Here is a 26,914-nt window from a genome sequence, read left to right as displayed (position 1 = left end):
TAATGACTCTTTAAAAAAAAAAAGGTTTTAACTACAATGTGCTCTAAATCATTTATTCGAACATCTACATTTTGTAGAATGATAATACGACATTAACATACCACAATACGATTCCACTACAAGTCAGTAAATGATGATATTGAATTATAAGCTTGCCCTACTTAAAATGGAAAATGTAAATACCAATGTCTGTGGTATTTCTTTTTTTTTTTTTTTTTACAGAAAAAGTACACACAGGCATATGATGATGACAAGAAGAAGGGCTACGATCTGCGCAATGACGCTATTTCCATCATTGCAGCCAAGGCTACCAGGGACATTGCCAGTGATGTAAGTTTCTTTTTCATTATTTCATTTTACTATTTGTAATAGTGTTTGTGTAACTGTAAAAAAGTAATGATCTTATTTAATTTTTATTTTCCAGCACAAATACAAGACAGGATACCGTAAGCAGGTGGGCCACCACATCGGTGCTCGCTGCTTGGAAGACGACCCTCTGCTCATGCTGGCTCTGAACTCAGCCAAGATTGCCAGTGATTTCCTGTACAAGAAGGACTTCAACAAGTCCAAGACCAAGTTCCACCTGCCAGTGGACATGATTGCCTTTGAACTGGCCAAGAAGAACCAGATCCAGGTCAACCACGCCAACTACATCACTCGTCTGCACAACTGGACTTGCCTGCCAGACTCCAATGATGTTGTCCAGGCCAGACATGCCTATGACATACAGAGTGATGTGAGTGTGAATCCTTAAATTAAATTTTCATAATTATCTTTTCAAAGTTCGGTAATATCTTTAACATTAATAAACCCCTTTTGATTCATCCAGGCTGTTTACAAGGCAGAACTGAAGGCGCTGCAGGGTGTTGGCTGGGTACCTATAGGTTCACTGGATGTTGAGAAGGCAAAGAAAGCTAGTGAGATCTTGAGTGAGAAAATGTACCGTCACCACCCGAGCAACTACCAGTTCAAATCCACTACTGAAGACATGTCCATGGTGCTGGCTCAGGCCAACAATCAGATTATGAACAAGGTATTCAATCATCAATCCTCACAGAATTATTTGATATAATAGCAAACACCTGTTGACTATATAAGCTGATATGATAAGGACATTCTTTTCTCATTTAATGCCATACCTACAGAGTTCATAATGTGAATAAACCCTGATGTTGTTGGTTTCTGTGATTGCAGCAAGCATACACTAAGGCCTGGGACAATGATAAAACCAAGATCCATGTCATGCCTGATGCTATGGAAATTCTTCTAGCCAAAGCAAACAATGTCAACTACAGCTTGGTAAGTGAAGAATTAAACAGTTCTCATGGTACAGCAGTTCTCATTTATGGGTTTCTTTAAGTGAGGACTGGGCAATGTAGTTGAAATCAATACTACTGTATTCATAAGGATATTTTTCTGATGCTGATGTGTATTCTATATATCAAGGTATGGCCAAGTCATGCAAAATCACATACAAGATTATGAAATGTTCAGCAAAATACACTGTGTCCTCTTTCATAATATTCGTTTCGATGTCTCACTATGGGATGCACGCCTCGTTGCAGACCTCAGAAGCATTAATCTCATTACGCCAATCATAATTGGCTGGTGAACGTATTCGTCCGCAGCATGTAGTGCCACCTACCTTAAATAGCTGCTGCTGACGACACAGTCTCATTCAAACACCTCTTCTAACTCGCGGCAGACCGGCTGGCCATCCCCTGGCCTGCTGTCGTAACGGAGAACGCCAGATCTCGCTACGAGGGGAAGAGGTTGCCCTTAACAGAGGCTGTGTTCGAAACCGCATACTACATACTACATACTTCTATACTACATACTTCTATACTACATACTTCTATACTACACACTACACACTAAATGACCAGATAGCCGTTTACACTGTAGTAAACTACACGATAACCCACAATGCATTTCGTTCCTACCCGAGCTGTAAACAGCAGGCTGAAGCGGATTTTCGTTTTAGCTCTAACTCTGTAAATATACCACTTTATCGACATTTTTCTAACCTTTTTAGGCGTGAAAGTAGCCCTTTAGATCTACAATGTGACGCTTATTTGTCCAAATAACACCTGTTTAAAGTTTTGTTCCTGTGAATGCGGAGTTAGCCGTAGCAAGTTAGGCACTTCCAGTCATTTTCACAAAATAAAACACCTGTTACCTTTTATTATTAAGAAAACCATAACGATAGAATTGGTGCTTTTATTTTTAAAACAGGAAGCGAACATACCCTCGCTGTTGCTAACTTGAAACCACCGAGGTGGTGATCTGTGACGTTTGTATTTTGTTTTTTTTCAGAAGTTACGTTGCATCTTGGGTAATTTGAGTATGAGTAGTCAGCTCTGGATGCATACTCCGCATTTCTGGCGAATCTAGTAAACCATCCGGGAACTTCTCGCATACTCTAAATCGCATACTACGCAGTTGAAACACACTACATACTTCAAATGACGTCAGAGTTATTACGAGTAGTAGGAAAGTATGCGGTTTCGAACACAGCCTAAGAGTGCGGCAAAACAACTTCTCCCCGTCTTTCTGGAGCTGCTAGATGAGGTCATGCGTTCAAAGACCGCCCTTACAGCAGCAGGAGCCAGATAACCGGTGCCTCGTCCCTCGACTGTGAGGCGATGGAGAGCCGGGGTCTGCTCCGTATGACTCCGATGGAGCCACTCGTCGCAGCCCACCTTCACCCCCAGCTGTCGACGATGTCCTCCAGGAGCCCTGCACTGCCCTCTAAGTCTTACCGGTTTCGGTCAGCCTTGACTGAGAAGGCTTACAAGGCGACAGCGCTTTTGGCCAGAGCGCTTAATGTCCTCTCCATGCTCACCGCATACCAGGCGGAGTTATGCGAGGATTTCGCGCAGACACAGGACCCAGCTACGTGGGAGGAGATACCAGTTATCACCGACTTGTGTCTCCGTATCCAACGCTGCGCGGTCCAGGCCACGGGAAGAGCAATGGGTACCATGGTCCTACAGGAACGAGCGCGGCACGACTTGGGTTTCGTGATAAACGCGAAGAAGAGCATGCTGTCTCCGGCTCAGAGCGTAATCTTTCTTGGGTTATCTCTGGATTCGGTGTCTTACATAGCTCCTTCAGGACGTGCCTGGTATTTTTCCGGCTACGCAAATCTGTTCAATTCAGACTGTGTCTTCAATTGCTCGGGCTGATGGCGTCTGCCATTGTAGTAGTCCGTCTTGGCCGTCTCCACATGAGGGAATTCCAATATTGGGTGGCTTCCCTCAGGCTGGATCCTCTGCGTCATGGCGCGCAGAGAGTGTTGGTCACATTGAAGTGTGTCAGGGCGCTGTGTCACTGGCAAGCCCCATCTTTCCTGACTCAGGGGAGTCCCATGGGCTGCGTCCTGTCCAGGAAAGTGGTCACTACAGACGCGAGTCTGTCGGGCTGAGGTGGAATACACAAGGGCCGGTCTGTGAGAGGATGTTGGAGCGACAGTCTCCGATGGTCTCACATAAATTTTCTGGAGCTCTCAGCGGTGTTTCTCTCCCTGAAACGCTTTCTTCCGTCTCTCGCTGGTCACCATGCCCTGGTGAGGACGGACAATATGACGACAGTGGCGTATATCAATCATCAAGGGGGGTAACGTTCCCGTCAGTTACACATGCTGGCACGCAAACAGATCCTCTGGAGCAGCGAGCGTCTCCTCTCCCTGAGAGCGACGCACGTCCCTGGGGCCCTGAACACGGGTGCGGACCTGCTGTTCAGGGGTGCTCCAGTATACAGGGAGTGGGCTCTGCACCCGGAGATCGTGGGACAGATATGGACGTGCTACGGTCGGGCTGTGGTGGATTTTTTCGCGTCAAGAGACAATGCGCAGTTCTCCCTACGCAGCGTGGATGCTCCCCTGGGCGTAGACGCACTAGCGCACGCCTGGCCACACGGGCTTCTTTACGCGTTCCCTCCTCTGGCTCTGATACCCCCCACTCTGTCCAGGGTGAGGGTACACGGCCACACGCTGATTCTTATAGCTCCACACTGGCCTGCAATGCATCGCAACTCCCGCCGCGCAGGGACCTGCTGACGCAGGGAGGGGGGACAGTGTTTCACCCACACCCGAAGCGACTCCTGCTGTGGGCCTGGCCCGTGAGTGGCTTGATCTAATCGCTGTGGGGTTCCCACAGGGGGTGATTGCCACTATCCAAAACGCTAGAGCATCCTCTACTAGGTCTCTGTATGGCTGTAAGTGGAGAGTGTTCGAGGAATGGTGTCTCAGAGAGGGACACATTTCTTTTCAGTGCCCAAATCCGCCTGTCATGTCGGATTTGGGGAACAAACAGGCCCAGGATGCGTATAAGGCCGCATCCTCTTATTCTGGGCCTTATTCAGGGGAGTTTCTGTTCAGGATATTTGTGCTGTGGCGTGTTGGTCTTCGCCTCTCACTTTTGTCCGTTTCTATATGTTGGACGTCTACGCCCCGTGTGTAGCACGGGCGGTCCTGGAGTCCTAACTGGAACAGAGCAGCTGTCCCAGTGGGTTGGTGGGCGCTTGTCTGGCATTACGGGAGCTACCACATCCCATAGTGAGACATCGAAACGAATATTATGAAAGAGAACTTTAGGTTATTTACATAACCCCGGTTCTCTGAGTAATATGAGTGAGATGTCTCACCAGGCAACCCTTCTTGGTTGGGCGAGTGAGAAGAGGTGCTTATCTTGAATGAGACTGTGTCGTCTACATGCCTACATTCTGCGGACGAATATGTCCACCAGCCAATCATGATTGGCGTAATGAGATTAATGCTTCTGAGGTCTGCAACGAGGCGTGCATCCCATAGTGAGACATCTCACTCATATTACTCAGAGACAAAGTTATGTAAATAACCTAAAGTTTCACTACTATACACTGCATCAGACAAACCCCTTCAAAGGTGTGAAACTAAACCCTAATAACTCTTTTTTAACTACAATGTGCTCTAAATGATTTATTCGAACATGAATATTTTGTAGAATGATAATACGACATTAACATACCACAATACCATTCCACTACAAGTCAGTAAATGATGATATTGAATTATAAGCTTGCCCTACTTAAAATGGAAAATGTAAATACCAATGTCTGTGGTATTTTTGTTTTTTTTTACAGAAAAAGTACACACAGGCATATGATGATGACAAGAAGAAGGGCTACGATCTGCGCAATGACGCTATTTCCATCATTGCAGCCAAGGCTACCAGGGACATTGCCAGTGATGTAAGTTTTTTTTTCATTATTTCATTTTACTATTTGTAATAGTGTTTGTGTAACAGTAAAAAAGTAATGATCTTATTTAATTTTTATTTTCCAGCACAAATACAAGACAGGATACCGTAAGCAGGTGGGCCACCACATCGGTGCTCGCTGCTTGGAAGACGACCCTCTGCTCATGCTGGCTCTGAACTCAGCCAAGATCGCCAGTGATTTCCTGTACAGGAAGGACTTCAACAAGTCCAAGACCAAGTTCCACCTGCCAGTGGACATGATTGCCTTTGAACTGGCCAAGAAGAACCAGATCCAGGTCAACCACGCCAACTACATCACTCGTCTGCACAACTGGACTTGCCTGCCAGACTCCAATGATGTTGTCCAGGCCAGACATGCCTATGACATACAGAGTGATGTGAGTGTGAATCCTTAAATTTAAATTTTCATAATTATGTTTTTAAATGTTTGGAGTATTATTTTTTTTACATTAATAAACCCCTTTTGTTTCGTCCAGGCTGTTTACAAGGCAGAACTGAAGGCGCTGCAGGGTATTGGCTGGGTACCTATAGGTTCACTGGATGTTGAGAAGGCAAAGAAAGCTGGTGAGATCCTGTGTGAGAAAACGTACCGTCACCACCCAAGCAACTACCAGTTCAAATCCACTACTGAAGACATGTCCATGGTGCTGGCTCAGGCCAACAATCAGATTATGAACAAGGTATTCAATCATCAATCCTCACAGAATTATTTGATATAATAGCAAACACCTCTGTTGACTATGTAAGCTGATATGATAAGGACATTCTTTTCTCATTTAATGCCATACCTACAGAGTTCATAATGTGAATAAACCCTGATGTTGTTGGTTTCTGTGATTGCAGCAAGCATACACTAAGGCCTGGGACAATGATAAAACCAAGATCCATGTCACGCCTGATGCTATGGAAATTCTTCTAGCCAAAGCAAACAATGTCAACTACAGCTTGGTAAGTGAAGAATTAAACAGTTCTCATGGTACAGCAGTTCTCATTTATGGGTTTCTTTAAGTCGGGACTGGGCAATGTAGTTGAAATCAATACTACTGTATTCATAAGGATATTTTTCTGATACTGATGTGTATTCTATATATCAAGGTATGGCCAAGTCATGCAAAATCACATACAAGATTATGAAATGTTCAGCAAAATACACTGTGTTTCACTACTATACACTGCATCAGACAAACCCCTTCAAAGGTGTCAAACTAAACCCTAATGACTCTTTTAAAAAAATGTTTTTTACTACAATGTGCTCTAAATCATTTATTTGAACATGAACATTTTGTAGAATGATAATACGACATTAACATACCACAATACGAATCAACTACAAGTCAGTAAATGATGATATTGAATTATAAGCTTGCCCTACTTAAAATGGAAAATGTAAATACCAATGTCTGTGGTATTTTTTTTTTTTTTTTTTTACAGAAAAAGTACACACAGGCATATGATGATGACAAGAAGAAGGGCTACGATCTGCGCAATGACGCTATTTCCATCATTGCAGCCAAGGCTACCAGGGACATTGCCAGTGATGTAAGTTTCTTTTTCATTATTTCATTTTACTATTTGTAATAGTGTTTGTGTAACAGTAAAAAAGTAATGATCTTATTTAATTTTTATTTTCCAGCACAAATACAAGACAGGATACCGTAAGCAGGTGGGCCACCACATCGGTGCTCGCTGCTTGGAAGACGACCCTCTGCTCATGCTAGCTCTGAACTCAGCCAAGATTGCCAGTGATTTCCTGTACAAGAAGGACTTCAACAAGTCCAAGACCAAGTTCCACCTGCCAGTGGACATGATTGCCTTTGAACTGGCCAAGAAGAACCAGATTCAGGTCAACCACGCCAACTACATCACTCGTCTGCACAACTGGACTTGCTTGCCAGACTCCAATGATGTTGTCCAGGCCAGACATGCCTATGACATACAGAGTGATGTGAGTGTGAATCCTTAAATTTATGTTTTCATAATTATGTTTTTAAATGTTTGGATTATTATTTTTTTTACATTAATAAACCCCTTTTGTTTCATCCAGGCTGTTTACAAGGCAGAACTGAAGGCGCTGCAGGGTATTGGCTGGGTACCTATAGGTTCACTGGATGTTGAGAAGGCAAAGAAAGCTGGTGAGATCCTGAATGAGAAAAAGTACCGTCACCACCCAAGCAACTACCAGTTCAAATCCACTACTGAAGACATGTCCATGGTGCTGGCTCAGGCCAACAATCAGATTATGAACAAGGTATTCAATCATCAATCCTCACAGAATTATTTGATATAATAGCAAACACCTCTGTTGACTATATAAGCTGATATGATAAGGACATTCTTTTCTCATTTAATGCCATACCTACAGAGTTCATAATGTGAATAAACCCTGATGTTGTTGGTTTTTGTGATTGCAGCAAGCATACACTCAGGCCTGGGACAATGATAAAACCAAGATCCATGTCATGCCTGATGCTATGGAAATTCTTCTAGCCAAAGCAAACAATGTCAACTACAGCTTGGTAAGTGAAGAATTAAACAGTTCTCAGGGTACAGCAGTTCTCATTTATGGGTCTCTTTAAGTCGGGACTGGGCAATGTAGTTGAAATCAATACTGCCGTATTCATAAGGATATTTTTCTGATACTGATGTGTATTCTATATATCAAGGTATGGCCAAGTCAAGCAAAATCACATACAAGATTATGAAATGTTCAGCAAAATACACTGTGTTTCACTACTATACACTGCATCAGACAAACCCCTTCAAAGGTGTCAAACTAAACCCTAATGACTCTTTAAAAAAAAAAAGGTTTTAACTACAATGTGCTCTAAATCATTTATTCGAACATCTACATTTTGTAGAATGATAATACGACATTAACATACCACAATACGATTCCACTACAAGTCAGTAAATGATGATATTGAATTATAAGCTTGCCCTACTTAAAATGGAAAATGTAAATACCAATGTCTGTGGTATTTCTTTTTTTTTTTTTTTTTACAGAAAAAGTACACACAGGCATATGATGATGACAAGAAGAAGGGCTACGATCTGCGCAATGACGCTATTTCCATCATTGCAGCCAAGGCTACCAGGGACATTGCCAGTGATGTAAGTTTTTTTAAAATTATTATTTCATTTTACCATTTATACAAGTGTTTGTGCAACTGTAAACAAGTAATGGCCTTGTTTAATTTTTCCCCCCAGTACAAATACAGGACGGGATACCGTAAGCAGGTAGGCCACCACATTGGTGCTCGCTGTGTACAAGACGACCCTCTGATCATGCTGGCTCTGAACTCAGCCAAGATTGCAAGTGATGCCCTGTACAAGAAGGACTTCAACAAGTCCAAGACCAGGTTCCACCTGCCAGTGGACATGCTGAACATTGAACTGGCTAAGAAATGCCAGATTCAGGTCAACCATGCCAACTACACCACCCGCCTGCACCAATGGACTTGTCTGCCAGACTCCAATGATGTTGTCCACGCCAGAAAAGCGTACAATCTTCACAGTGATGTAAGCCCCTCTGTCACATGGTCAATTTATCTCACTCACATTATGGTGGGATGTTACATGTATGTGTTTTTCCAATAGGCTGTATACAGATCTGACTACGATGGCGAGGTTAGAGGTGTAGGATGGGTCCCCATTGGTTCACTGGATGTGCTGAAGGCCAAGCATGCTGGAACAATTCTCAGTGAACGTAACTACAGGCAGCAACCAGACACACTGAAATATACAACAGACATGAATTCCATGCCCATGCTCTTAGCCAAAGCCAATGCTGATATCATGAACAAGGTATAAAAAATATCCTATCCCTCTTTTTCAATTTTCCATGTTTGTTCAGTCTTTTCCTGGTGGTTACAATTTGTGTTTTTGTCTTTGTCTATTTCTCACCACAGCAAAAATACTTTTCTGCTTGGGAGGCTGACAAGGTTAAGATTCATGTCTCCAATGACCTGCCTGAGCTGTTGCTTTCTAAAGCTAATGCCCACAACATCAGCAAGGTATGTCTGTTCTGTTTTTACTTATTCAGGTTTTCTATAACCATGCCAGTAAATATCAGTTTCTTACACATCATGATTTTCATTTTATAATTTGTATTTTTTTTTTTTTCAGAAACTGTACAGGGAAGGTGTTGAGGAAATCTTCAGAAAGGGCTATGACCTTAAAGCTGATGCTGTCTCTGTTGTTGCTGCCAAACATGGAAGAGAAATCATCAGTGATGTATGTTACATACAGTATATTTGAAAAACTTTTCTTTCTGATTTTGACCTAAGCTTTTATTTACTCAGTTAATTATACCTTCACTCTTTCTCTGTACGCAGTACAAATACAAGACAGGATACCGGAAGCAGGTTGGCCACCACATTGGTGCTCGCTGTGTACAAGACGACCCACTGATGATGCTGGCTATGAACTCAGCCAAGATTGCCAGTGACGCCCTGTACAAGAAGGACTTCAACAAATCCAAGACCAAGTTCCACCTGCCAGTGGACATGCTGAACATTGAACTGGCCAAGAAATGCCAGATCCAAGTCAATGATTTCAACTACAGAACTCATCTACACAACTGGACCTGCCTACCAGACTCCAATGATGTGGTCCAGGCCAGAAAGGCCTATGACCTTCAGAGTAATGTGAGCAAAGATCATTTATTTGTTTGTTTATTTAACACTGCCGTCGTAGTTTTTTCCTTTAAAAATATTTACTATGACTATTCTCCTTCCACTTGTAGGCTGTGTACAGAGCTGACATGGAATGGCTCAAGGGAACAGGTTGGGTGCCAATTGGTTCTATTGATGTGGAGAAAGCTAAGAAGGCAGGAGAGATCCTGAGTGAACACAAGTACCGTCAGCATCCCAGCAACTTCAAATTTACTGCCACGACAAGTGACATGCCATATGCCCTTGCTCAGGCCAATGCCCATATCATGGACAGGGTAAAGATGGCACATCTTACTTTTTATTAATATTTATTTCATTTTATTGGTTTCTCTTCTTTTGGGAGGGTTTTACGCAATCCTTGGCAAAATGTTTCATCGGCCCCCTGTGTTTAATATTGAAGCCAATAACTTTCGACAAAACTCAGTTTTTTCTAAAATAATGTTCTATGACTCAGATTAAGTTAAATTTCACTGAACTGTATTCATTTTCTGTTTCCAGAAAGCTTATGTTGAAGCCTGGGAGAAAGATAAAACTGACATTCACATCTTGCCTGACACCCCAGAGATCCTCCTAGCCCGGCAGAACAAACTCAACACCAGTCTGGTAAGCTTCAATAGTTGTATAACCGATTAGTACAATTTATAACCGTATCAGTAATTTTTTTAACTTTTTTATGTATCTTATCAGTTAATTGTGCTGAGGTTTGATGAATGAATGATATTTTATGCATTTGTTGACTTTTTAATCACAATTAGTATATAGGAAATGTCCTGCTCCTCAGGTACTTATTATTGTGTTGTATAGGACACAGCGTATCAGACAACCAAACAACATCATTCTTGTTTCCCCAGAAACATTACCGTGAAGGCTTTATGGAAACCATCAACAGAGGCTACTTCCTTCCCAAAGATGCCATTTCAGTTTTATCAGCCAAACACGGCCGACACATCATCAGTGATGTAAGTCTGCCCGTCTCTTTGGAACTTTTTCCTATTCCGCATTTTTCATGTTCATATTTCACCTTGTGATTTTACAGGCCACATTTTGAACATTTTACTGCACTTAATTATTTTAAGAAATGTCTAAAAATATTTCTATTTCAAATTTTCAGTACAAATACAAAGCTGGTTTCCGCAAGCAGTGTGGTCATCATATTGGAGCCCTCAGTGTTAACGATGACCCACTGATTATGTTGGCCGCTAATGCAGCCAGGATTTCCAGTGACAACATCTACAAGAAGGACTTCAACAAGACCAAGACCAAGTATCACCTGCCAGTTGACATGCTGACAATTGAACTGGCCAAGAAATGTCAGAAGCAAGTCAATGACTTCAACTACAGAACCCACTTACACAACTGGACCTGCCTGCCAGACTCCAGTGATGTTGTTCATGCTAGGAAGGTCTATGATCTACAGAGTGATGTAAGTGTATCCCTTTGTAGGTCACACCAAAAGAGTGCTATTTAAAATGTGTTTTTTTTTTTGCTTTTCCTACCTCTTGGAGGCCATGACAACATAAAACATGGTAAATGGACTGTACTTATATAGCGCCTTTCTAGTCTTTTCGACCACTCAAAGCGCTTTACACTACAACTCATTCACCGCATTCACACACTGATGGCAGGCAGCTACCACACCAACCTGCACATCAGGAGGAATCTAACCATTCACTCGCATTCATACACCGTTGGCACAGCAACGGGAGCAACTAGGGGTTAAGTGTCTTGCCCAAGGACACATCGACATGTAGACTGGAGGAGCTGGGAATCGAACCGCCAATCTTCCAATTGGAGGACGACCGCTCTACCTCCTGAGCCACAGCCGCCCACATGGATTTGTTTTCTCATTGACCCTTAATTTTATGTTTTACAGACCTCTACAGTCCTCATTCAGACTTCATTTGTTCAAAACTTAAAAAAAAACATGTTAGAGACTCATTCTGTTCGTGTACAAGATGAAAAAATGAAACTCAACTTCAAAAATGTCTCAAGCTGGATCTCTTATGTCAGCAGTGATTTATGTTATTCTTCATTGATACACTAGCACAACCTGTATCTATAGCAACCATAACACAATCCGATGGTCTTTTTATGCATTACATAACTCATACTAGTGGTAAAGATTGCCCAAAAAGTTTGGGTTAAAAAGATTTCGTTTTTAACCAGATATAATGACACAATGTGACCTCTATCAAACGGTTGAGTAGACCTACAAAGGGTTAAGTGAACTTTAGCTATCTTGTTGAAAAAGGGTGAAGTAAACTGGGATTTTGTTGTTAGAAAAGAGCAATGAAATATTTTTTTCTCAAAACTAATAGAATGAAAATGATCACCATAACAGAAGCTGCATTAAGTTGTATTGTCTTTTTGACCCTGCAAAGACAACCTCAGGGTATGGAATCAAAACTGTTAATCTGTTAGTTTCATCAAATCTCTGATCACTCCCTGCCCTGAATGTGGGGCTAACAAATGTCATGTCAATTCCCTCATCCATTTTTTGAGACTTTTTGCAGATGGTGCAATGCAAGATTTGTTGAATGATCGCATGATTTGTTTTTTAGGCTGTATACAGATCTGACCTGCAGTGGCTGAGAGGATGTGGCTGGTCGCCTCAGGACTCTGTGGATGTTGTCAAAGCTAAACATGGCCAGACTATTCTCAATGAGAGGCTCTATCGCCAGCCCCCAAGCACTGTCAAGTTCACCAGTGTTGTCGACCTACCAACTATTGTCCTTTCCAAGCAAAACGCTGCCCAGCTCAGTGATGTGAGTAAAACTTTTCTTTCCAGTGAATTTGAAACTTAACTTTATATGTGTGAATGAGGACATCGGATTTAAAAAAAGAATGTTTTGTTTTTTTGTTGTGACAGTGGAACTATAGGGAAGCCTGGGATAAAGACAAGGTTAACATTCACATACCACATGACGCCCCCAACTTTGAATTGTCGAAGGCCAATGCTTACAACATCAGCGAGGTAAGTTTGCATTGTTGGAACCTCTGTACCAGTTCTGATTATGTTGAAATCCGTAAAACCTTGCAAATACTTAAAATTATGTAAATATTTTATTTGTTGAAAAGCATTTTTCAATCAGTGCATGATTTTTGATAGCTAATTCAATATTGTACAGTCTTTTTGATCATACTTTCTCGTTCTCTGCAGAAAATGTACACAAAGACATGGGATGAGGAGAAGGCCAAAGGCTATCATATCAAGGAGGATGCTATCTCTGTGCTTAAGGCTAGAGCTTCCAGAGATATCGTTAGTGATGTAAGAAAAAATATGGATATGGCATAGCAGATTATTTAATGAGCTACTTGCTGATGTGTCATTAACCTTGTATCCCTTCCCTTTTAGTACAAATACAAGACAGGATACCGTAAGCAGGTTGGCCACCACATTGGTGCTCTCAGCTGCCAAGACGACCCTCTGATCATGCTGGCTCTGAACTCAGCCAAGATTGCCAGTGACGCCCTGTACAAGAAGGACTTCAACAAGTCCAAGACCAAGTTCCACCTGCCAGTGGACATGCTGAGTCTTGAACTGGCCAAGAAATGCCAGATCCAAGTCAATGATTTCAACTACAGAACTCATCTACACCAATGGACATGCCTGCCAGACTCCACTGATGTGGTTCAGGCCAGAAAGGCCTATGACCTTCAGAGTGATGTGAGCATTGAAAATGATTTTGTTTGTTTACTGAACAATGTCCTCATAATGTTCATAGTGCTGTCTATAGTGTTTTCTGACACTTGAGCTGGCCAAGAAATGCCAAGTCAATGTCAGTGACTTCAACTGTAGGCCAGAAAGACCTATGATTTGTAGGTTTATGGTTGTGCTTATAGGTAGTATTTCTTGGATCTTTTATTGAAATATGGTATACTCCTATTTAGCCCCAAGAGTCTTTCATATTGTGATTGTCTGTATAAATTGCAAAGCAGCAGATAAAAAAATCAACCTGCTTTGGTTCCCCAGGCTGTGTACAAAGCTGATCTGGAGTGGTTACGCGGATGTGGATGGATGCCACATGAAAGTGTGGAAGTTATGAAGGTGAAGCATGCACAGAAAATCCTGGCTGAGGTAAGTTTGATTCCATATTAAAATCATTTTGACTCTATAATTTCATTTGTATATACTTGTAAAACATTTTTAAAGTTTCTCGAAGCAACGTTAGTAAATTAGCTGAATTACTGAGTTATTGTATACTTTCTTGCTATTTTGCAGAGAGGCTACCGTATTAAGTGGGATGAGCACGAATTCATGGTTCCAGCTGACAGAGTTGACATGGCGTGTGCCAAGCATGCTGCTGATGTCCTCAATGAGGTGAGGATGAATATGCTATTCTGATGTTACTCTTGATATGCTTTTAAGTACCCTCTTCTATTCAGTCACCACAGCATCACAACAGCAAAGTGGTAAATAATTTAGCTGTTCTTAGAAACTGAGTTTTCACTTCTCATACCTTTCAGGTCAAATATCGTGAGGCCTGGCATCAGGAAAAGACTAAGTACACACTGGTGGAAACACCAACCCTTGCCACAGCCAAACAGGTGGCTAAGAACCTTCACCCGGTAAGATGTATTTGCGGATTATTTTAATTCAACAATAATTGGTCTCATACCAATTCTATTCCAGCTTGATAAGCAATACATGAACCAATAATAACTACCTCCATCTCTTGCAGCAACTGTACACCAAAGAGTGGGATAAGGTCAAAGCCACAGGCTACTTCATGCCTGGGGATGCTGTACCAATTAAGCAGTGCATCCATACGTCTAAAGTACAAAGTCAAGTGAGTAGTGGGACACATTGCATTTGTCCCCTTCATGATAAAGACAATTATTGAATCTGTTTTTAATTTTTAGTGAGAACATGACCATATGGAGATAATGCTTTTTGTCTGCCCTGTAGCATAAGTACCTCGAGGGATACCGTAAGCAGGTTGGCCACCACATCGGTGCTCTCAGCGTCCAAGACGACCCTCTGCTTATGCTGGCTCTGAACTCAGCCAAGATTGCCAGTGATGCCCTGTACAAGAAGGACTTCAACAAGTCCAAGACCAAGTTCCACCTGCCAGTGGACATGATTAGTCTTGAACTGGCCAAAAAATGCCAGATCCAAGTCAATGATTTCAACTACAGAACTCATCTGCACCAGTGGACTTGTATGCCTGACCAGAATGATGTCATCCAGGCCCGCAAAGCCTATGACCTTCAAAGTGATGTTCGTGTCATCAGATTGCATACCAAACTAAGACTCATTCAACATTCTCAGGCAATAAACTGATAGAAACTTCTTTCTTAACCATCTAAAATGTATCTGTGTTTTGTCTGCAGAATATTTATAAGTCCGATTTGGAATGGCTTCGTGGAATCGGATGGGTTGCAGCTGACTCTGTTGACCACGTCAAAGTCAGGAAGGCACAGGAGATTCTCAATGAGGTATGTTTACTGTATTACGCTTCTGTCTTTAGATGAAGCTATTTTTCTTACATTTTGCATTGTGTTTTACCTTGATGCTCTATTTTTCTTACAGAGGCACTACAAAAAGGATGCCGTAGATGGCTTTGGAAAATTCACCCTGATTGTGGATCGCCCTGAGCTCTTATTAGCAAGGCAAAATGCTGCTAATCTCAGCGATGTACGTAAAAATCTAACATTTAAATATCTACATTTCAAGAAGCAGAATTAATAATCAGTAATCAAATCTAACATGTAAATCCTGTCATTTTCCTCCTACTGTAGCTGAAGTACAAAGAGACCTTCAATGCAGAAAAGGGTCAATACATTGGTTTAGATGACACTCCTCAACTGGCCCATAGCAGGGAAGTGGCTAAGCACATTAGTGAGGTAATGTCAATTGGTTTTGGACAATTTTCTTTCGTTGTTTGTATATAATTTATTGTATCAGCCTTTTTGTAAACATTGTACCTACTTTGTGTGTTTTCAGAAATACTACAAACTGGAATGGGACAAAGCTAAGGCTTCAGGCTACCAGCTGGACCAGGAATACATTCCTCTTGTCAGTGGCAAGAAAGGCAGGGACATTGCCAGTGAAGTACGTGTCTTACACATTTTTTGTTGTAGTCAGTGTCTCCTGGTACATTTCTTACAGTATGTATACAAAATTGAGACTTTAATTATTCTTGATCCTATTAGGCAAAGTACAAAGATGCCCATGAGAAAGCCAAAGGTCACTACATGGCTGGGACCCTGGTGGACTTCCCTGAGGTGATGCGATGTGGAGATCAGGAGAAAAACAAGGGCATGGTAAGACATTCTTAGTCCATTTGTTCCGTTTCCATAAACTTTATTTTAGATTCATTTGTGTCACATTGTTAATGACAATGTCAATAACTTTGCATGTCTTTACAGAGGCTCTACCAAAAGGATTACCATCAAAGTAAGCTCAAGACCCACATCCCTCCAGACGTCATCGCTAACAAGGTAGCTAAGAAGTGCCAGGACATGCTGAGTGACGTCCTCTACCGCACATACCTGCACCAGTGGACTTGTCATCCTGATCAGGAGGACGCCATCAGGGCCCGCAAGACCAATGAGATTCTCAGTGATGTAGGTCCTTCTTCAATCCTGTTGCATTTAAATAATATATAACGTCCTGTGGCAGATGATTGGCCAAATTACATTCACTATCAGTTTTCTATTAGATATACAGGCCATATACTGCAACTACCTTTTCATATGTAGTTATGTGATAAAAGTTCTTCCATTCAAAGTTCATTCTCATTTATCATGCTACACTATCAAGACAATAGTTTCTTATAGTATGTCTGCAAACACAAGAGGCGAACTTCAAATACAATATACTAGATATTTGACTATATTAGATTTATCGAAAGAAATAATACAGAAATCTAAGTATTCTTTCCAGTATTATACACATAAATATTTGCTTTCTTCCTCTCTTCAAGGTTTTCTACAAGGAGGACCTGACCTGGATGAGGGGCATTGGTTGCTATGTGTGGGATACTCCCGAGATTATTCGCGCCAAGAATGCCTATGAGCTGCAGAGTGATGTGAGTAACTGCACTGAATATCACCGCAAACATTTAGAAACATAATACATAATGTCCGATGCATTTAATAAAAATGATTTAATTCTTTAGTTCATGAGCCTGTGATCTTTTGTCATATTTTCCCCTTTTAGCTTAAATACAGAGAGGAGGCCAAGAAAGAATACAACAATTACTCCATCGTGACAGACACCCCGGTCTATGTGACTGCTGTTCTGGGTCACACCTGGGCCAGCGAGGTGAGTGAGCTGGACTTTTAAAATAATCATATTCACTGTTTGAGTTTGAATGCCTAAATGAGTGCAATAATTATATCCAATTGTCATTGACAGCTGAACTACAGGGAGGCTTATCATCAGGAGAAGCACATGTACACCACTGTTCTGGATACATACGACTACGCCAGATGCCACAACTTCAAGTACTACTTCAGCAATGTAAGTAGAGAAACATGAACACATGTCTCTTTCAGTCATTGTGTACACCATAGGACTGAAGGAATGCAATATAATTCTTCTGTAAATCCTCCCTTGGTCTTTGAACCTTATTGACAGCAATTAAAATGTCGGCTTTTTCAGTGGAATGTTTTAATGATGATCATTTTCTGGCTTTTCTCTCAACAGAAAAACTACACTCATGCCTGGGACACAATCAAAGCCAAGGGCTACCATCTTCCACATGACTCACATGCCTTGCAGCACGCCAAACAGCAGAAGGTCATCCTTAGCAACGTGAGTTAAACTTTTCTATTCATTTTATTCCATGTTAATACTATGCTGAGATTTTCTTCAAATGTTAGTTTGACGTTTGACCTTTAAGAAACAATATGAATTATTTTGCCCCTTTAGGTGAAGTATAGGGAGGATTATGAGAAGTTCAAATCGCTCTACAGTTTGCCCAAGTCTCTTGAGGATGATCCTGCCACTCTTCGCTGCGTCAAAGCTGGAAAGCTGGTCCTTGATGTAAGTCATTTCATCTTCCTCATGCCATGAATACATGAGCTGCACCGTTAGATCAGCTCTGTTTTTAACAAACAAGCTATAATGCATCCAAATATGATTTTTTTTGTGTGTGTGCATAATGGGAGAACTGAAAGAGCCACCTGTTATCCATCTTTATAGCGTCTGTACAAGGAGGACTATGAGAAGAACAAGGCCAAGAATCATATCCCACCAGACATGCTGGACATCCTGTCTGCCCGCAACACCCAGGCCACTGTTAGTGGAATAAACTACCGCAAGTTCCTCCATCAGTGGATATGTCTTCCTGACATGCAGATGTACGTGCAAGCACGCAAAGTCAACGAGCAGCTCAGCGACGTGAGTATCCTCCCTCAGTTTGATATTCTGTTCTCTGCCACAATAGCTACAGATTGATCAAAGGTACAGCCACATTCTAGCTTATATTTTTATCACTGATATTATTTTGGATAGTACTGTATCTAACTTTTTTTTTAGCTTATATAGATATTTTTTTATTTTAATATGACAAGCTTTTCTTTATCCAATTTCCAGCTGGATATACAGTTTATTTTTTTAAATATTTTATTTATATAGTTCAGATTTATACATGAAAACCACACTGAGTGACTGCTGTTCATAATAAATGAAAAAAATCCTGTATAATAATTTTTAAACATAGGAGACCAATATATATAGTACCAGTCAAAAGTTTGGACACACTTTCTCATTGATGTGAATGTGTCCAAACTTTGTACTGGTATTATATGTATATGAAAAAGAATCAGTTTTCAACTAATTACAATGTAAAATACATCTATCAAAAGTCCCTTAACTTACAGTAGGACGTGACCAAAATATCTTAACGTGATTGCGATAACTGAAAATGTGTTTTGTTGTGCACTCTCTTCAGATCTTCTACAAGGATGACCTGAACTGGCTGAGAGGTATCGGCTGCTATGCCTGGGACACACCGGAGATCCTCCGTGTCAAGCATGCTGGTGACCTTCAGAGCGAGGTTGGAACACCTAATATGCTTCCTTGTATTCCACATTTTCTACAATTATTTGATTTACAACTTTCAGCTCTCCCTCTGCTGTTTAAATATTCTTCATTTTCCTGTTCTTTCCAGCTCTCAGACAGCTTTCAGTATCTTCCCTTCCAGTAAATCCCCTTTAGACTTTTTTATACTAATCAGAATCAATGCTGATTGCCATGTCCTTGTGTGTCTATTTCAGAACAAGTACAGAGCCAAAGGTATTGAGTCTTTCAAAGAATATTCAGTGGTGACGGACACTCCAGTGTATGAGACGGCCAAGCAGAACGCTGAAAACCTGAGCGATGTAAGTGACTATAAAAATGTTTGAAAAGTGTTGTCTTATTACTATCTATATTTCCTCACGTAATAAAAACCATGACTATTCAATCTAATCTTTTGTTTCTTCTCTTTATCTAGCTGCACTACCGCTATGATTACAACACCAATGTCAAGGGAACCAACTCTTCTCCCGCTGTCACTATTGAAACCGAGAGGGCACGCCTGGCAAACCACATCCAGAGTAATGTAAGATAGTATTTCTTAATATTTTGTACATGGGCCCTATAGAACATTTTACAATGATACAGTGTACAATGTAGTGAATAGGGATTCACTTCAGACACAGCTCTTGTGTTTTACTTATTTAATCTATTTAATCAAAACGTTTTTTGGCTATCTACACTCTAGACAGCAGTTGACTGGGAATATTGGTATTCAAAATTGAGGAGAAAGCAGACAAATATCTATAAAAAAATAAGTGTAAACAACACTGGATATAAATGTCTGCATAATTCTTTTTTAGGAGTTTACTTTCAGGGTTCCTGGTCTTATTTTGTCCCACTTGGTATATATAAGATATATCCAGTCTCACCCTGTTCTCCTTATCTTCTCTTCGTCTTCTTCTTCTTCTCTTCCTCGTATCTCAGAACTGGTACAAGGAAGCCAACAAGAGCTTAATGCCCCATGGATACACCATGACCCATGACACCCCTCACATCAAGCAGGTTAAGATGAACAGCCATGTCAGCAGCGATGTAAGTATTTCACTTTCTTACTGTAGCTTGAATCATTCGATTAAACTGTTCTTTTGACAGCTGTTAAGCCTCTTTGTTTGCATAATTTCGATGTCACTGAGTCACATTCTTTTTGCTTTTATTTGGGCAGGTGAAGTACAAGGAGGCCTACGAGATGGTTAAGGCAAAGGCCTACACTCTTCATCCAGAGGGCGTCAACTTCGTCAACGCAAGGAATGCTAACAAGATCAGTAACGACGTGAGATAAAACACTGCTGCGGTTCTTGACACATTATGTTTGATGAAGATTTATATTATTTCCTCATACTGCATAAAACAATCTCACTTGTCACTTTCTCCAGCGTCTGTATCGTGAGGAATACCACAAGAAGAAGGACAAGATCCACACAACCTACGACACCCCCGATATTAAACAAGTCAAGATGAACCAGGAGAATCTCAGCCACGTAAGGAACCATTTTCACACAATTAATGTCTTTTGTGTTCATGTAGCTCGATGGAGTCGATTAGTATATTGTATTCACGCAACCTTTTTTTGTTCCCTCCTCATCGTAGCTGTTCTACAAAGAGAAATTCTACAACAGCAGAGGACAGCTGATCTCTATGCCCATTACACCCGAGCTGTTGCACTGCTACCACGTCAATGAGATCACCAGCGATGTAAGGAAGAAAAAGAAAATAAAGTCGGACTCATATTTTCACACGTTGACTTGGAAACTTTGTGTGAGAAATAAAACTGTTGTTTTTGTTTTTTAGCTAAGATACAAAGAGGATTTGATGTGGCTGAGAGGCATCGGCTGCTTCTTGTATGACACTCCGGAGATGGTCCACATCCGCAACATCACCAAGCAGAGGGTATGTGTTTCAGTGGAATATCCTCTTCTATCAGTATCCTTCATTTTCATTGCATATTCAGCTTACTGCAGCAGCATCATGATAATTCGTATGGCCTGTTTTTTGTAACTTTTACAGACCAGCTATCCAACGGAAGCTAAGAAGAACCTCGCCAACTACTCCGTGGTCCTTGACACACCCGAGTACAAGCGTGTGACTGAGCTGAAGACCCACATGAGCGGCGTGAGTCATTTTCCCACTGTGTCTTCCAAGGCTTGTGTTTTAAGAAAAATGTTTTTATTCTGTCTGAAAATAAAGTCTGACAGGTTTCGACTTGACTTTTTCTGACCCTCTATCTTTAGTTGATCTACAAAGCCCAAAGTAGAGAAGACATGGCTAAGGTCTCCACCACTGTGGACTCTGTGGACATCCAGAGAGCCAAATGGGCCCAGCAGCTGACTAATAAGGCAAGTTTAGATATGCTATCACTAATGAAATGTTTTCTTTCGCACATTTTTATGTTTCTTTTTCCTGGCAATCTAGCAGTATTTTACATGTTCTGTTTTTTTGCAGTTTGAGTACACAGACCTCGCTAGTAAGGAGAGAGCCCATTTCACCCCAGAAATTGAAACTCCAGACATGCACCATTCTAGGACGATGAAAATAATGTACAGTGATGTAAGTCTCTCTCTTTTTTTTCCTTCTCTTTATCACTTCTTGGATATCCTTATTTTTGCCTTCGTAATGCCTCTGTTGATTTTCTAAATTGAGTGTATCTTGAGACTTAACTAATTCTCCTGATGTGTCGCAATAACTGTTTCTTCCTCCAGCTGAAGTACAAAGATCAGTACGAGAAGATGAAGCACAGGTACACCGCCATTGCTGATACACCCATCTTGGTCCGTGCCAAGAAATCCTACCTCCAGTCCAGTGATGTGAGTATTTTCATCGGATAACTTGCACAGTAAACAATTTATATATATAACATTTATATCATTATCATATTTCATTGCCCTTACCCTGCCTGTAACAGTCAATGAGGCAAAAATGTGAGCTTTGACTGATTATTAAAGACTGCTGTTGCTGTTCATATCTTCAGCTCCGCTACAAGGAAACCTTCGAGCTGTCTAAGGGCCACTACCATACTGTCAAGGATGCTTTGGACATCGTCTGCCACCGCAGAGTCACAGACGACATCAGTGAGGTCAGTGCTTGAAATTAGCTTAATATTTAAATAATGTCAACACATATAAATAGAATTTGATTTGAACTATTTCATCTATATCACTGTGCTTCTTTCTCTACCACAGGTTAAATACAGGAAAAAGTACCACAAATCTCTGGGTACATGGAAGTCCATCCCCGACCGTCCTGAGTTCTTCTTCAGCAGAATAGCCGGCGATAACATCAGTGATGTGAGTACTGTTGACTGGATAGTGGTTATAAGGCACTTAACAATGCTGAAAAAGTGTTCGGGCCTTCCAAAAATACATATATTCTGTATTAAAACTGTGACCCTCAGTTGGTAGAAGGTCACGCAGTATTATTGACCGTGTAATATCTAAATGAAAAATGCTGTCGTTTCTCTTTTTAGATCAAGTACAAGGAGGACCTGGATTGGCTGAAGGGTATTGGCTGCTTTGTGTGGGACACACCTGAAATGGTGCAGGCTGAAAAGAACAAGACACTGTACAGCGAGGTAAAGGGTCTATGTAGTTCATGTTTTACCATTTGTAACATCTATGATATGATAAACATGTTATTTCAGACTATAATAAGTACCATAATTAATCATGATGTGTAATTCATGTAACAGTGCTGATTAATGGAGTGGATGCTGTCATTTGAACTGATCCTAATCACTGTTTCATGTCTTTGTAACAGATATCATACAAAGCCTCCTTTGACAAGAACAGAGGCAACTTCAAGTATACCTGCGACACTCCATTCTTCCAGGCCGCCAAAAATGCCTCCCATCTCATCAATGATGTAAGTCCTTTCATTCTTCAACCCAGTATGATAATTGATATTTTTTAGCAGAAATAAACGTAATATTATAATACATTTTTTGAATCAACTTTGTTAAAAAAGACACTTTTCTCTCTTTCTGTGCATCTTAAATGGACTCTCAGCTTGGAGGTAAAAGTAAAGTATTATTAGTTTAAGTATTGTTTTATTATTGACTGTAATGTTTATGACCTTTTTTTTTAACTCTTCCTCTTTGTAACAATTATACTGTGTTTAAAAATGTTGCCTTCACTTTCATATCAAAATTGTTCTAACCTTCCTTCGTCCCCTGGAGAACTCTCATAAGATGACAGCACACATTGTTTTCTGGACATTTGTCTTTAACTACCTTCTGACATTCTGAGCAGAGGGCGTACAAAGCTAATTATATGAAGACCAAGGATAGGTTCACCATAACAACAGATGATCCTAATTACCAACTGGCCAGAGAGAACAGGAAGATGAGCCAGGTAAAAGCCCTGGTCGTGTCGTACCACCGGCCTGCATCCTCCGCTGTTTCCTCCGGTCCGGTCCTCCAGGCCTCTGACCCTGGTGCATGAGGTCCTCAACAGACCTGTCGGCGGTGGTCGTCGCATGGCTATAATGTTTATCGTTCAAACACGATACATTTCTGCTTGTTCTCAATGTTTCTTTTTGTCCCTCCCAGGTTATTGTAAACCGTGCCACTCAAGTAGCAAGCTGGAGTGCTATCTTGAGCGAGCAGGACTCTCCTTCATCTGTGCCGTCAGGAGGACATTTTTTATCAATCATTCGTTAATGCATAGATTAGTAACTTTGAAACACTTTCTACTTCTGAATATGTTGTTTTCAGTCACTGAGGGCACAGATAAAGATATAGCTCCATCATCACGTTTGGATCTCCAGAGTCCTACTCCACTCCCTGCCAGTGTCATTGCTGTTTTTCATATCTGTTCTAAACTATGGCATGCTGTGTGTCTGTGTGTGTGTGTGTATGTCATTGTGTGTGTGGACAGGTAAAATATAAATTCAAAGCAAAGGATCTGCTAAAGAGTGGCTGCAATGAAATACTCCGTCCTGACATCCTCACGGCACTTTACCAGTCCACTATGGGCAGTAAGGTAAACAGCCAGAGATTGAACCATGGTAACTCTGACTCTGTCCTCAAACAGGCAGAAAAACAACCGCTCTGTAATTTAAGAGTGACAGTTGAAAGTTCAGCTGAAGTTCAGACGAAGTTCAGTTGAAGTTCAGCACAACACTCAGTGATTACAGGTTACGTTGTTGCTTCCTGCTGTTTCTGGATGGGGACTCATCACATTGTATTTTCATCCCGTGGACACTGCTCCCCTTAATTCAGTCCACTTTAACTCCCAAATAACAATCGTACATCCCATTCTTCCCCTCCATAATCCTTCAACCACTCATCCATACCTCTCCAAGTCTCATTAATAATAACCAACATTTAACTTATCTTAAAATGCATTGCAGTAGTTGTCCAACAGCAATCTGATAAACATATATAGAGACAGAAAATATATACAGTAAATACTAGATAGTTAAGTTTCTGGCCAAAGACAATCCTAGTGTGTGAAATAGTGTCATATTTGATACTACCACTGATGGGGCGCCAAAGTCAGAAATGTTCAAATTCTACACTTGGCTTTAAAATGTGATTTAAACATTGTATTAATGTTTCACAAGCCATTTTAGTACATAGCTAGTCCACTAGTTACTTGACTTTCACTCTCGTCTCTTGAGTAAACTTCATCGTTGCTGAAGCCACTGTATGTGTCAGATTCAGTGAGCAATAGCATAAGATGGACTGCTGCTGGTCTCCACGAACTACGTGGGCAATGCAGATATTCATGACTGTGTGATGGTAACATGTTTATTTTTTATTTCATTTAAGCCAACATGAATATTAATTAGCATGAGCACTTGTGTCTATCATGTAAATGTGCCAGATTTAGCCATACAGGTGCAAATCAGTGTGTGTGTGTGTATGTGTGCGTGTGTGTGTGTGCGAGAGAATATATGTGCATTTTCACATGTGCAAGTACTTGCGTGTGTATGTGTAAATGAGTGCAGAGACTGAATACAGGCTCATTTTCATTTGTAGTCCCTGCATCGTTTCTCCCATCACCACCTCTGTTTTCATGCATGTTTTATAACGCATGTATCTATACATTTGAGCATGGACTATGTTGTTTTTAACATGTGATACATTACATGATACCTGTTAATTAAGTATTTCTGACTTTGCTCAAATAATGTTAAACAACTATTTAAAAAAAAAAAAAGAATGATAACACATTTTTTATTATACTAATATATAGTTCTTATTTATTTATCTTCTTCAGAGCAAACTCAGAATAACAAATCATGTGATGCTGAAATGTCATTTTTAATTTCTGGGTACAATTTTGTTCCATTCCTATATTTTAAAGATCCCCTCCAGTTATATATTTTAAGATGTATGTAAAATACTCTTTGAATAATAATTTGTGTCCGGTATTTTTTTTCTACAAAAAAAGTTCAATTATCTTGTTGTAATTCTTAAAATTACATCTACTACTTCTCCCTCATTTAAAAAGAATCCAGCAACTAGAAATATGTAAATATATTTCATTTACTGCTGGATGCAAGATGTCTCCTACTTTAATGTAAAGTTCAGTCTTATTGTTTGTGCACTGGAGGCTTCAAGTAAGAAGGAATAAGAAGAAAAGATGATCTTTTGAGTGGAGATGGACTTTTAACGAGCGCTCCGAAATGTCTTTTCATTAATTTACTAATTTTCTTCGTTAGTTTTTGTTTTTACTTTAGCCCCAGAAATTAGAAGCAAGACAACTCAGAATACACATGAATAAAAGCTAATGAATAACTATGAATGATTCTAACTTTTGTGTGTTATTCTTCAGTGGAAGTACAGGGAGCAGTATGAGCGGGCCAAGGATAAGTTCACATCTGTTCTGGAAACTCCAGAGTACGAGGCCCACAAGCGCAGCAAGAAGATCAGCGATGTAAGTTTGGTGTTTTGTGGGTAAATTTTTCTCAGCAATTTCTTCATGATTTCATTTTTTGTGTGTGTGAGTCTTTTGAATTGCTTCTGACTATGCAATGATGATTTTTCCTCAGATCATTTACAGGATGGAGTACAACAAGACCAAAGCTAAGGGATACACCATGCCTTATGACACTCCATACCAACAACACATGAAGAAAGTCAAGGAGATCACCAGCACTGTAAGCCCCTCGCAGACTGGCTGCAACTACACTTTTTTACATAGGAAGTCATAGGAAGCCAACATAATAAATGAGTTTGTGTGTTTGATGACGTGTTTATCATGCATCTTGCAGCTCAAGTACAAAGAGGTGTATGAGAAGAGCAAGGCTCAGATCAACATGGACCCTGAGGCTCATTCGATCCGTGCTGCCAAGGAGGCTTACAAGAACATCAGCAATGTAAGTGTCACCTCTAGTGTCAAATTAATAGTCTTAATAAGAAATTCAAGCTGCTTAGATAGGTGACAATCTTGATAAAATAATGTTTTTTCCCCCAAATATTAGCTCAACTACAGGAAGAAGTATGAAGCCACCAAGAACAAGTGGATTTGGACAGCAGACAGACCTGACTTCCTCAATGTTGCCAAGAACACTTTGCAACAGAGTGATGTGAGTTGGTGCTTTTTCTTTACAGTATGTGTAAGAATTTGGTGACAACATGCAACAGTGTCGGTCTAATGTCTCTCCTTTTGCTTCACCCACAGATTGAGTACAAGTATGACAAGGAGATGATGAAGGGTTGTGTGATGTCGGTGGTTGATGACAAGCTCACCGTCCTGGCTAAGAGAAATGCTGAAATGGCCAGTGATGTAAGTTTATCTCTTTCAGATTATACTATGACATAGTAGTAGTGAACTTACTTATACTTTATTCCTACGTCAACTTTATCCATTTTTTGCCCTCCAGGTGAAGTACAAAGAGAAGTATGAAAAGTCAAAGGGCCACTATGTGCCCATCCTGGACACTCCTCAAATTCTCCATTCCAAGGCGGTGCGCAGTCTGGTGTCAGAGGTAAGAACCATTCAGTAGCA

At 40.7% G+C, this 26,914-nt stretch overlaps 1 protein-coding gene across 1 annotated transcript in view; it reads left to right on the top strand.

Moving 5' to 3' along the window:
• Positions 1–26,914, top strand: part of neb (nebulin) — a 66,461-nt gene that overhangs the window by 19,436 nt on the left and 20,111 nt on the right. The window contains 66 exon segments of the mRNA XM_062432233.1: positions 223–330; positions 425–736; positions 830–1,033; positions 1,195–1,299; positions 5,125–5,232; positions 5,327–5,638; positions 5,738–5,941; positions 6,105–6,209; positions 6,693–6,800; positions 6,895–7,206; positions 7,306–7,509; positions 7,673–7,777; positions 8,265–8,372; positions 8,469–8,780; positions 8,859–9,065; positions 9,170–9,274; positions 9,387–9,494; positions 9,596–9,907; positions 10,006–10,209; positions 10,433–10,537; positions 10,786–10,893; positions 11,046–11,357; positions 12,496–12,699; positions 12,804–12,908; positions 13,095–13,202; positions 13,290–13,601; positions 13,908–14,012; positions 14,157–14,255; positions 14,402–14,503; positions 14,617–14,724; positions 14,844–15,155; positions 15,269–15,373; positions 15,468–15,572; positions 15,677–15,781; positions 15,882–15,995; positions 16,097–16,201; positions 16,307–16,504; positions 16,864–16,968; positions 17,100–17,204; positions 17,298–17,402; positions 17,589–17,696; positions 17,814–17,927; positions 18,087–18,284; positions 18,838–18,942; positions 19,163–19,267; positions 19,381–19,488; positions 19,890–19,997; positions 20,128–20,235; positions 20,339–20,443; positions 20,553–20,657; positions 20,754–20,852; positions 20,970–21,074; positions 21,194–21,298; positions 21,405–21,509; positions 21,662–21,766; positions 21,931–22,035; positions 22,142–22,246; positions 22,426–22,530; positions 22,716–22,820; positions 23,834–23,938; positions 25,739–25,840; positions 25,956–26,063; positions 26,178–26,282; positions 26,388–26,492; positions 26,588–26,692; positions 26,790–26,894. Of these exon segments, the coding sequence (XP_062288217.1) occupies positions 223–330; positions 425–736; positions 830–1,033; positions 1,195–1,299; positions 5,125–5,232; positions 5,327–5,638; positions 5,738–5,941; positions 6,105–6,209; positions 6,693–6,800; positions 6,895–7,206; positions 7,306–7,509; positions 7,673–7,777; positions 8,265–8,372; positions 8,469–8,780; positions 8,859–9,065; positions 9,170–9,274; positions 9,387–9,494; positions 9,596–9,907; positions 10,006–10,209; positions 10,433–10,537; positions 10,786–10,893; positions 11,046–11,357; positions 12,496–12,699; positions 12,804–12,908; positions 13,095–13,202; positions 13,290–13,601; positions 13,908–14,012; positions 14,157–14,255; positions 14,402–14,503; positions 14,617–14,724; positions 14,844–15,155; positions 15,269–15,373; positions 15,468–15,572; positions 15,677–15,781; positions 15,882–15,995; positions 16,097–16,201; positions 16,307–16,504; positions 16,864–16,968; positions 17,100–17,204; positions 17,298–17,402; positions 17,589–17,696; positions 17,814–17,927; positions 18,087–18,284; positions 18,838–18,942; positions 19,163–19,267; positions 19,381–19,488; positions 19,890–19,997; positions 20,128–20,235; positions 20,339–20,443; positions 20,553–20,657; positions 20,754–20,852; positions 20,970–21,074; positions 21,194–21,298; positions 21,405–21,509; positions 21,662–21,766; positions 21,931–22,035; positions 22,142–22,246; positions 22,426–22,530; positions 22,716–22,820; positions 23,834–23,938; positions 25,739–25,840; positions 25,956–26,063; positions 26,178–26,282; positions 26,388–26,492; positions 26,588–26,692; positions 26,790–26,894 (9,408 nt within the window).

Source organism: Scomber scombrus, chromosome 13 (assembly GCF_963691925.1).
Source record: "Scomber scombrus chromosome 13, fScoSco1.1, whole genome shotgun sequence".
Classification (NCBI taxonomy): Eukaryota; Metazoa; Chordata; class Actinopteri; order Scombriformes; family Scombridae; genus Scomber; species Scomber scombrus.
This window is presented reverse-complemented; position numbering and strand designations above follow the sequence as displayed.